Here is an 11507-nt window from a genome sequence, read left to right on the forward strand (position 1 = left end):
TCAAAGTCTCCAAGAGGTCACAAAGCTTGCAACCATGCTAATGGATCATTTATGCCAGACGCCATCACAAGGCCAGACCCAGGAATCCCAAAGTGGGAAGAAACCTCTGAGGATTGTTATGCCTAATGGTTTTCAAACTGTGTGCTCTGCAGAACCCCAAGACTTCAGTGGAACCTCTTGAGGCCCTTGTCTCCCTTGCATCAAGCAATGCAGCACCCATTTGGTTGTATATATCAAGCTACCTTGTATGCTTGCATCTAAAGGGGTCCTAGTGGCTTATATCAGGGATCTCCAACCCCCGGGTTACAGACCGGTACCAGTCTGTGGCCTGTTAGGAACCGGGTCGCATAGCAGGAGATGAGCGGTAGATGAGAGAGCAAAGCTTCGTCTGTATTTGCAGCCACTCCCCAGTGCTAGCATCACCACCATCAACGCCATCTCGGGAATTAGATTCTCATAAGAGCATCAGTCCCTGGAGCCAAAAAAGTTGGGGACCACTGGTTTACACAGTACAAAATTCCTGTTCTAGATCAACTCCATCATGCAGATGAGGAACCCGGGAATCATGGGCATAAGGCCAAACAGGTGCCAAGTGGCAGAGCTGGAAGAGAACTCTGGCTGTCTGATTCTCCTGCTGCCTTTCTCCTGAAGCCGCCCCTTTAAAGGCCAGAACCCTGTGTGGGTCCTATGTGAGTGAGCACTGGCTGGGGAACACAAAGAGGACACTGAAGACACAATGCAGTGCCCACCATCAGGCACGGAGTCCGAGGTGACCCTGGCTGCACCAGCGGAAGAGCAATGCTAAATGGCCCAAACAATAAGGAGCTGTCCTGATGCTAGTCCTCCGCTATATATAGTTTCTCCCCTGAAATGACCTTTTGCAGCAGCAAAGCTTGTGGTATGGCAAAACTGGCTATGTGTCCCCAGCTCCAGAGGAGGAGAACTCTGCTGAAGAATCCAGATGGTAAATGGGTTGCTTACACATGTTGGGTGTCCCTTCCCAAACCACATCATTCATCTGCACTCCCTGTGCGGGAACCAGCAGAGGCTGCCTTTAAACTGATCGCCCGATTACTATCAAGACCTTCCCTAACCTAGGCATATACAGACAATTTGATTGTATTGCCTAAAAGAAAATAAAAGGCTAGAAAGATTAACACCAAATGAAGAATGGGGACTCTTTGGGTGGTGGGAGTATAAAGATTTTCTTCTTTAGGCCTCTGGTACTATTTACTTTTATACGAACATATATTACTTTTACAATAAAGAAAATCGTATTACTTGTTTCTCTCCAAATTTACCCTCCAAACTCTCCTCACTTACCCCTAATACCTGCCCTTTCCCACCTCAATCCTTTCTGAAGTGTCTACACATCGCCTCTGTCTCTACTTGTCTTGCTTGAAATGATATCACACCTTTGTCTTTGCTTCCTCCCCTAGGTAGATGGAAAACCATCGTGGATGATGAGACATACATGTGTAATATGTGCATGCATTTGCAAGAATGAGATAAGATGCAGTAGAATAAGCACAGGAAACGGAGTAAGATTTCCTGGGTCAGATAACAGCTCCACCTCTGACTCTGAAAGGCAGACCAATGGTTTGACCTCTCTGAACCAGTTCCTCCAGCTGAATTCCTTATAATTGCCAATTCCCTTCCCCTAAAAGATAAGGATGAGTCCTGAGCAAGCTCACTAATCTCACAGCTTTTGAAAAAGGAATAATTTCACCCAAAATGACCATTAAAAAAACCTGAGGCCGTAGGTCCAGCCTACAAAAAGGGTCCCCATCGTCCATAGCCAAACTAGCACTAGGTGGTGGGCCACACTCATGAAAAACAGGGCCTGTAGGCTAAAGTCATTCCTTGGATACTTCCTCTGGCCCAGGGCCCCTGGATAGGCAAATGCCCAAGGAATGGTGCCGTCAAAAGTAGCAGGCTGAGTATTTCTATCCAGGGCTGCAGGAAAAGTGCTTAATGGTCAACAACGGGCTAGACACCCAAGCCCTGGATCTTCTGTGGAACATGTGTCACAGCAGAACAGAGCTAGGTTCAGCTTCTAACAAGAGGGGTCAGCTGTACATTAAGAGGCCCGATGAAGCTTTCCTTTTCCCTGTTGACTGTAAAAACTAGCCCATCTTGCTCCCCAGGGAGAAGGCCCAAATAATAGTGTGTACAACATGTGGAGGTTTTAAAATTTTATTTGGGCCCTTGTAAAAAGCCACAGTAACAGTAAGTTTCCCCTCAAATAAGGCCCCCCTTCTCCTCAGCAGTCAGCCCTGGACTGGGCCACAAACAAGAACATCACACTGAGCCAGACTTGGATGAGCTCTGGGTTCTGTGAACCTGACGTGAAAGCACAGAGGGAAGAAAAGCAACCAGAGAAGTCAGCCTGGCACATAAATACAGCATGCAGAGCATCGCCAGCTCCCCAGGACTGCCCCCTCAGCTAGCCCTGGACCCTCGGCACTATGCGCCATGGACCTGCCCACCGGGTGTGTCCAAGTGGAAATGGGTTTGGTGAAAATAAAAACAAATCACAGAAGCTCCAGTATTGTTAGTCCATCACACCATGAGCTCCCTAAGGAAAGGAATGGACACTCCATGATTTGCCCCACACATAGCACAGTGCCCGAGACAAGGCAGATGCACTGAATATTTAGAGACAGTTTCTCATAGTGGTTACGGGCTCTGGGATACAATGACCAGGATTCAAATAGCAGTTCCTCGCTTTCATGGGCAAGCATCTGAACCTCCCAGAGCCTGTTTCGTCATCTGTAAAGTGGAGGTAATTAAGCCTGCCTTACAGGGCTGATGTGAAAATTGAAGATGATGTCAATTAGTAGGGTACCTAACACAAAGGTGGCAGAAAATTAATAAAGATACGGGCTCTGGGATACAATGACCAGGATTCAAATAGCAGTTCCTCGCTTTCATGGGCAAGCATCTGAACCTCCCAGAGCCTGTTTCGTCATCTGTAAAGTGGAGGTAATTAAGCCTGCCTTACAGGGCTGATGTGAAAATTGAAGATGATGTCAATTAGTAGGGTACCTAACACAAAGGTGGCAGAAAATTAATAAATGGTACTGATTTCAGTGATGATGATTCCTGACGCTGCTGTGAGGGCTCAGGAAATGAAATGCTCAGGTCATGTGACCACATTCTCTAAGTAAAAAAAAACAATGCATGTGTGATATATTATAGAGGACAGTGTGGTCTGTTTCCCAGACACAGCATAGGGGAAGCGGGTGGAGAGAGGTACAAGGAGGGACAAATCCATGAAGGTTGTCACCAAGTGAACTTGCTGGCACATTCAGGAAGTGTAGTGTGAGAACTGGCAGAAGTGGACTATTTGCTAGTAAGGGGTGGCAATGACGTCAGTAAACCAGCTATATCTGTTTAGGGTCTAATGAGCCCTTAAGTTGAAATTGACAGTGAGGTAGCTATTGCATGGAAGGAACCCAGGGCTGAGAATCAAAAACAGTGGTCTGGAATCCAAAATCTTCCATTTCTCACAGTGTAATCCTGCACATGGCAGTTAATATTACTGAGCTTCTCCCCTAAAATGAGGGCCATCTCACCCTTAGTGAATTATCAGGATCAGATGAGATGTGTATAAAGTATGTACTGCAGTGCCTGACACACTGTCAGTGCTCAATAAATAACAGTATATAATAACTATAAAATAATATTTGTTTGTTTTTCAAATCTAGTTGCTGGGGGCTGCAGTATCAAGTGCAGAAAGTGGCTCTGCTGTGGATGTTAATCGCTAGTATCTTGGAAGTTCACGGAGGTGTTTACAGTTGACAAAGTGCATCAGAGAAATATGGGTGGCTCCAGGAAGGAAGCCGCAGTGGACCCAGAGATGTCTGCCAAGCTGAAGATGGGCACAGCAAACTGAGGGCATGCCTGAACTCTGATCTACCAGGTAAGAAATGTTTCCATTGTAAGGACATAGCTCAGAAAAGTAGCCACTGGTTGTAGCTAGAATCAGTGAGGATGTGGGGGTGTTGCAAGAGATTTGTTACTAACAAGAGTTGCAGTTCTCAAGTTTTTGTAAATGACTCACATTTTTAAAAAGGAAGCTGGATTCAAGGCCATCTCTATAATAACATCACTCTCAGGCAACTTGCTTCCGATTTGCTTTCTTGAATGAATGGTTAGAATGACTAGAATGGTAGATAACCAGTCAGTATACTCCGTGGAAGTTAGGTTTTCTATGTAAACTTCATTGACCACGCATCTTGACTTGGAAAGAAAAGGAAGGTTGGGAACAGCTGGCTTAAATACAGTGACAAGCATGGTGATAATAGTAAAAAATAATAACTACCGTTTATTGGGTATTTTAATATGTTCCAAGCACCATTCTAAGGATTTTATGTGCATTAACTCATTTAATCCCCATGACAACCTATGGAGTAGGTACTATTATCTCCATTTTACAAATGAGGAAAGTGAGGCCCAAAAATTCACAACACCTTGCCCAAGGCTAATGAGCTAAAAGAGCTAAGATAATAAAATGCAATGGACATGAAATAAAATACTTGTCAGAGCTGTCATAATTACCTGCTACCGAAAGAAAACTGTATCTAATAAACGACCTCAGATTTTGCCAATCAAAAGAAATGCATGGCCAGCCCGCTCTGTACACTCTGACTCCAGGGGAAGGGCCAGAGGGTGGCCAAAATCAGATTTCCCAGGTTGGGTAGGGGAGGCTACACTCTGCTCCTCACAATACTCTGGGCTGAACAAGAGTCAGCAGAATACAAGTCCCCAAAGGAACAATGAACTTGGTCTTGGTTATTGTCATTAACAACCCACTACCTACGTTTGCTAAGCATCTGCTGTGTGTGGGCACTGTGCTAATCACTTCATATACATCATCACATATAATCCTCGACTACACTATGTGGTCATACTCTTGTCCCCATTTTACAGATGTAGAAACTGAGGCTCTGACCTGAGGCTCAGTGAGAAAGTAGTGGAGCCATTACTACTTTCCATGGCTTCTGCCTCTCTGCCACTTATTTGTCAATAATCTTGGGTAGCTAACACCCTACTAAGCTCGGTATTCTCATCCATAAAGCAGGAAAAATGATTCCTGCCTTGCCTACCTAACAGGATGGCTGTGGCAATCGAATGACATATAACACTTGTGAAAGCACTTTGAAAACTGCAAAATGCTGAGCAAAGGATCATCAGTTATATTAATTACAAAGAATATAACGGATCCTGCAAGCACTTTACTAATGTGACTCTCTTATCTCTTTTCCCTTGGGAATTTAATATTTCAAAGTCTGCAGAGCCAGGACACTCTTTTCTTCAAATCTCTGGCATCCAGAAATCAGAAAGTATAGGTTCGTTCTGGGAGGAGGAGGAGGAAACAATGATGTTTGCATTCTACTTGTGTTTCTCTTTAGGAACACAATCTTGGCTGAGATTCTGCTGCTTCGAGGAGACTCAGCCCTCAAGCAACAGTCAACACATATTTACTGAGCACCTACGATGTGCCAAAGCACATGTGGCTCCTAGGTGTGCAGATTGGAGCCTGGGGGCTGGAAAATAAAAGATGGTGACAGCAGCAGGAAGGGAAGAGAGTAGTTACAGTCCTTGTAGCTCTGCAGGCTTCACAGCTAACCTCCTAGATTCTTTTCATGGGGGCTGGAAGAGGGAGCTCACAGCACAATGGAATGAGCTTTGAGCACCTCAATTAGCTGAAGTACTTAAGCCGAGTTCCAGCTCTACCTCTCCTCAGTATCATGATCACCAGCAATCAATTTAAGTTCCTAACCATCAGCTTTCCTATATGTAAAAATGGGTAAAAATGTTCCTATAGGAAAAATGGGCAGAATAAATATGATGATTGTTTGAATGGACCTAGCATGTTGCCTGAAGGTACTCAATAATAAATTCTTACTAAAAACAAACAAACGAACAAAATGTGTGTTCTCTTCCATTCCAGCCAAAAGCTCAAGCTCTGAGATCAGACCACTTGGGTTCCAGGCCTGGCTCTGCTGTTTACAGCTGCATGGCCTTAGGCAGGAGATGTTACCTTTCTAAGGCTCAATGTCTTCATCTGTAAAAAGGGGATAATAGTATCCACCCATATGGTGTTTGTGAGGACTGACCCCACTACTGCAGGTGATGCTCCTGGCACATGGTAAACACCCAGCAAAGGTGAGCTATTCCTACTGCCTCTCTTCAAGCCCTTAAAAAGAACAACATTCCAAGTCCATGGGCTTGCTTCTAAGATCCAAGCTGCTTGGGGACTGGCTGGCTGTCTAGGCTTGGGCTCTGGTGCCAGCCTCTCAGAAGAGACAGGTACAAATGAGAAGCCATCTCCATCCCCCACTTCCTTAACCCCTTACCCCACAGAAGGTACTCCAGCCTTTCAGGGACTGAGGGAAGGGGAGAAAGGGGAGTTTGTGTTTAATGGGTACAAAGGTTCAGTACTGGGAAGATGAAACAAGTTGCGGAGATGGATGGTAGTGATGGCTGCACAACAGTGTGACAAGTTCCTGACAAGTTCTTCTTTACAAGGGCAATAGATGCAGGAGTTGAGGGGCTGAGGCTGGTCAGAGGTATGGGGGCACACTGAGCTTGGTCCCCATTCCCTGTGGGCTCAGAAAGGAGGGAGGTCTTGTTCAAAGAGAAGCACGTGGCCTCAAGCAGCAGACAAGTGCCATATTGCCATGTTATTGTAACATTCCCTACCTTTCACTCATCCCTACATTCTTCATTTGAACCATAGACCTGCATCTCTCACACATAAAAGGGAGCTAAAAAAAAAAGTGGTGCTCAACCAGAGTAAGATAGCATTAACATTCTTTGGGAGTCAAATGAATGATAATACAGAAATGCTTTGTTTAACTGGACACATCCATCCATCCGTCCGTCCATCCACCCACCCACCCATCCCAACCAGTGACCACATAGTTGGAAACCCAGAAGCAAGCCAAATTCTGACCAGAAATACATCACAGACTCTCCCCCGACCCAAGCTCCTGTACTTGCCTCTCTGTGGGACCTCTCAGGATTGACTTTAAGCCCACCTACTCTTTCTCTAAAGAAAAATTCTAACAAGCTCAAGAAATTGGAGAAGCTTCTATTTTAGCTCAGCAGATGGGATTTTAAGAAGTGACTATTACAATGAGATACCACTTAACACTCATTAGAATGGCTCCTATCAACACACACACACACACACACACACACACACACACACACAGGAAATAACAAGTATTAGCAAAGATGTGGAGAAATTGGAACCCTTGTACATTGCTGGTGGGAATATAAAATGGTACAGCTGCTGACAAAAACAGTACAGCGGTTCCTCAAAAAATTGAATACAGAATTAAGTTATAATCTAGCAATTCCATTTCTGAGTATATACACAAAAGAACTAAAAGCAGGGTCTCAGATACATATCTGCACAATCATATTCACAGCAGCGTTATTCATAGTAGCCAAAAAGCGGAAGCAACCCAAGTGTCCTATGATGATGGATAAGCAAAATGTAGTATATCCATATAATGGAGTATTATTCAGCCCTAAAAAGGAAAGAAATTCTAACACATGCCACAACATGCATAAAACTTGAAGACATTATGCTAAGTGAAATAAGCCAGACACAGAAGAACAAATGCCATATGATTCCAGTTATGTAAGGTACCTAGAATAGTCAAACTCTTGGAAAGAGAAAGTACAACCGTGGTTTCAGGGGCTGAGGGAAGGGGAGAAAGAGGAATTTGTGTTTAATGGGTACAAAGGTTCAGTTTGGGAAGATGAAACAAGTTGCGGAGATGGATGGTAGTGATGGTTGCACAACAGTGTGAATGCAATGCTACAGAATTGTATACTTAAAAGTAATTAAAATGGTAAATTTTATGTATATCTAACCACGATTTTTTTTTTAATGGTGGGGAGAAGAACTGACCACTGACTACCAGGGAGAAAACAGAGCAATGATTACAGGTAGAAACGTGAACCCCAAAAGCACAGCAGCAGGGAACCATTCAGTTTGGGGCTCACTGCCCTAGAATCTCAGAAGTCCAGCAGTCTCATGCTGTCACAAGCATGATAACTGATTAGGCAGCATGCACTTCCTATTCAGAGCCCAGAACAGGATTCGAGAGCCTTCCCACACCAAGGCTGCTGCTGGGGACCTCGGGGCAGGCCACTTCTGCACAGTCTTTCTCTTGGCAATTTCCTTCTGCATGCTACCAGTTTACTCCACCCCACTCCCTTCTTTTGGAGATAAAGACTTTTGAGAGAAAGAAGCTTTTGTGGTCCCCACCTCCACCAAGCAGGTGCTTTGTACATATAAGTGGGAACTCAACACCACTGAGTTGCAAAGAGAGGTTATTCGTGCTCAGTATACTTTGCTTGGAAGCATATCATCCGTTTCAGAAGATTCCCATCCAAAAATAGTTTTTAAACATTTCTTTTATAGTTTTGCTCTTTAAAAAAGAGTAAGTTTCAATGATCTGGTGGGGATAAAAAATAACTGGCTATGGTTTTTGTGTGTAAAAATGCTGTAACTTTGGATAATAGAAACTTCATAAGTTCACAAAATCTCTTTTCATCCAGGATCTGACTTGATTCTTACAACCTCTTTGGGAAGTGGGCAGGGTTAATAGTCATCGAATTGTACAAATGAGGAAACTGAGGCTCAGAGAGATTAACAGGCTTGTCCAAAGTCACACACACAATTAAGAAGAAGCAGAGAACCAAGGCATTATTTCTCATCAATACCAGATAAGGCTCTGGGTTGGGAACTCATATTTGAGCAAATCATACAGCCATGGAAGTAATTTTAAAAAGTATTAGCTTATTTTATCCCCTGAGCATCTCTCTAAACTGGAGGTATTACCATCTTTTTATTTTTAAATAGAGGACCAACTGAGCACAAACAAATGGCTTGCCCAAGATGACCACTGAAGAAAGAGGCAAAGAGATAGGCCTCCCCACTTTTGAATACACTTGACCTTAATACCACCTTCCCTACAATGTCTTGACCTTGGCACACTCAAAACTTAAAGGAGCCCAGGCAGTTTTTATATAGGTTGCACCATATTTCTGTGAACTTGGCAGGGAGCAGATAAACCTTTATTCTCTTTTTAATAGCTGGAAAAGGAAAAACGAGGTTAAAGAAATCTTTAAGTTCCTTTACAGCTCTAAAATTCTATGATTCTAAAAATTCTCCAGCAAATCAATGGGTAGAGAGGCCTGGAACCCACTTCACCCACCTCCTGCCTCAGTTTATTAGACTACACCATCCCTGCCCCTGGAGTTAATGACTACAAATACAGGGTGTGCCTAGGATATGAGTCCATTCTTACATAGATGCACACATAAAATGACAAAAAGTGCTACTGCCTGCTTAGGACCTTAATAGGGAGCTTCACTCTACTCTGTTCTCATAAGAGGCTCAAATTGTAGGGAATTATGTCCCAGGTATTTGAGAACTTCCCCAGGCCTGGGGCAAGAGAGAAGTCAGTCCCAGGAACAGAATACCACCCTGAGGTTGCAGCTTAAGTCCCTTCATTAGATACCTGTCCTAACAGCCATCTAAGGTGGGAGTATTTAATTCAACAAATATTAGGCACCTGCTATACGCCAGGCACTGCTCCAGGTACCAGGGAGTGAACAAATAAAAATGTGGCCACACATAGTAGGTGAGACAGCCAGTGTCAGATGATGGTAAGTGCCACAAAGAAAAATAAAATAGAGAAGGGTCGTAGATAATGCCAAGAGCAGATGGTGGAGGGAAATGGGTTGATTTTAAAAAGGGTGGTCTGGGAGGAATGGGAGGGAGAGACTCATTCAGATATCAGGGATTGGATCAGGGGATGAAGAGCAAGAGAGGGCTTAAAAAAGTAAGCTGGTGAAAATCATACTGTCTTGTAGACTAACACAAGGACTTTGAATGAGATGGGGAACAGAGGAGTAACAGAATCTGACTTACGGTTTACAGCATCACTCTCACTGCTGTGCTGAAAATAGTCTGTCGGGAGACAAGGGAGGAAGCAGGAAGGTCAGTTAAGAGGCCGATGGTAGCTTAGACCAGGGGTGACAGTGGTAAAGATGGTGAGCACCAGGTTCTGGTTATATTTAAAGCAAAGCCAACAAGATTTATTAAGTGAATGTGGGATGTTGAAAGAAAAGGAGGAGTCAGGAATGACTCTAGAATTTTAGGGGCCTGGGCAACTAGAAGGATGAAATCACAATTAACTGAGATGGAAAAGTCTGGAAGGAGCAGGGAGTGGGGGTGCGGGCTCATTCTGTTTGGGGCATGTTAAACTGAGAAACCCTTCAGATATTAGATGCGTTGAGTAGGCAGCAAAATATATACGGCTCGAGATGGAGAGGATGGGCTAAAATGATAAAGGTGGGCATTACCAGCATATATAATAATACTTAGTTGTATGTATAATCATATAAGATTTCTATGCATGATCACATGTAATCTGTATGACCATGTTTATTATATGCCCCCCAAACTATAAGCTCCATATGGCCAAGGACCATATCTGTTCACAGCCAGCAAGGTGCCTGGCACTCTCAGTAAATATTTACTGAGCAAATGGAGAAGTTGCCTAATTACTCTCTCAAGAATAGCCACAACAGCCCACACAACGAGAAGCTGACTGGCTGCCAAGCCCAAACAGACCAAAACAGAACCCTAGGTCTGTCCACCCCAAGCTTGAGATTCCAGATCGTAAGTGGATAGGCCTGGCACATCACAGAGTCAGATATTTGGGTTTCAGCCCTTCCACATTCTCAAAAGATGGCACTAGGCAAGATACTGGCCTATTCTACCACCTCTATTTCATCCTTGGGTGGCCAAGGGAGAAGCTGCCTCACCCATTTCATGGGCAGAGATACTGATTTACCCAGGATATATGTCTGGACTTGCAGGAGCCCCCCAAAGGAGTAAATGACCAAGTAGTCTCTGAATCACACAAGGACCACCCAGCACCTGAAGGGAACACAAACCTACTGGGGATGCATTAAGAGTAACAGTTAAAAAAAAGTGACAATCACAAAACTTGAGATGAGAGGACCACCTAATTCTTTTAGCTAGTGCAAGTCTGCCTGACCAGTGGGAGTCGTGTCTCTGCTTCGCCCATCAAGTGACTAGGAAGACAAAACAAAGATGAAAGGGTGACATGACAAGGCATAAGATTTCAACTCAATAACTTTCCAGTTTTGAAAAGTTACATTTGTGAAGATGATTACAATGGCTCTAATGACGTAATATAACCCTCTCCCTTTCTGAGATACTGAAAGTATGACCCAGAAAAGTTTGATGACCTCCCCGGGGTCACACAGTTACAGGGCCAGGACTAGAACTCAGGTTCTACCTCTCTTTTGAGGGTTTCTTCCATTACACCAGCGATCACGGAAAGGTAAGAGTTACAGTGGGAGCTAGGGGAGTTTAAGGCATTAGCGTTACAACATAAAACTATGTCCTTGTCAAAGGGTAAGCTGCAGATGTTACAGGAATG

The 11507-nt window shown here is 44.0% G+C and overlaps 1 protein-coding gene across 2 annotated transcripts in view; it reads right to left on the reverse strand.

The window, feature by feature from the left end:
- UBTD1 (ubiquitin domain containing 1) overlaps positions 1-11507 on the reverse strand; it is a 49450-nt gene that overhangs the window by 34574 nt on the left and 3369 nt on the right. The window contains exon 2 of one of the 2 annotated variants that reach the window (XM_015599874.2): positions 9965-10003. The exons of the other annotated variant lie outside the window; for it this stretch is intronic. Within the exon in view, the coding sequence (XP_015455360.1) occupies positions 9965-10003 (39 nt within the window). The remainder of the gene's footprint in view (positions 1-9964; positions 10004-11507) is intronic. 2 annotated transcript variants of the gene reach the window in all.

Source organism: Pteropus alecto, unplaced genomic scaffold, assembly GCF_000325575.1.
Source record: "Pteropus alecto unplaced genomic scaffold, ASM32557v1 scaffold88, whole genome shotgun sequence".
NCBI lineage: Eukaryota > Metazoa > Chordata > Mammalia > Chiroptera > Pteropodidae > Pteropus > Pteropus alecto.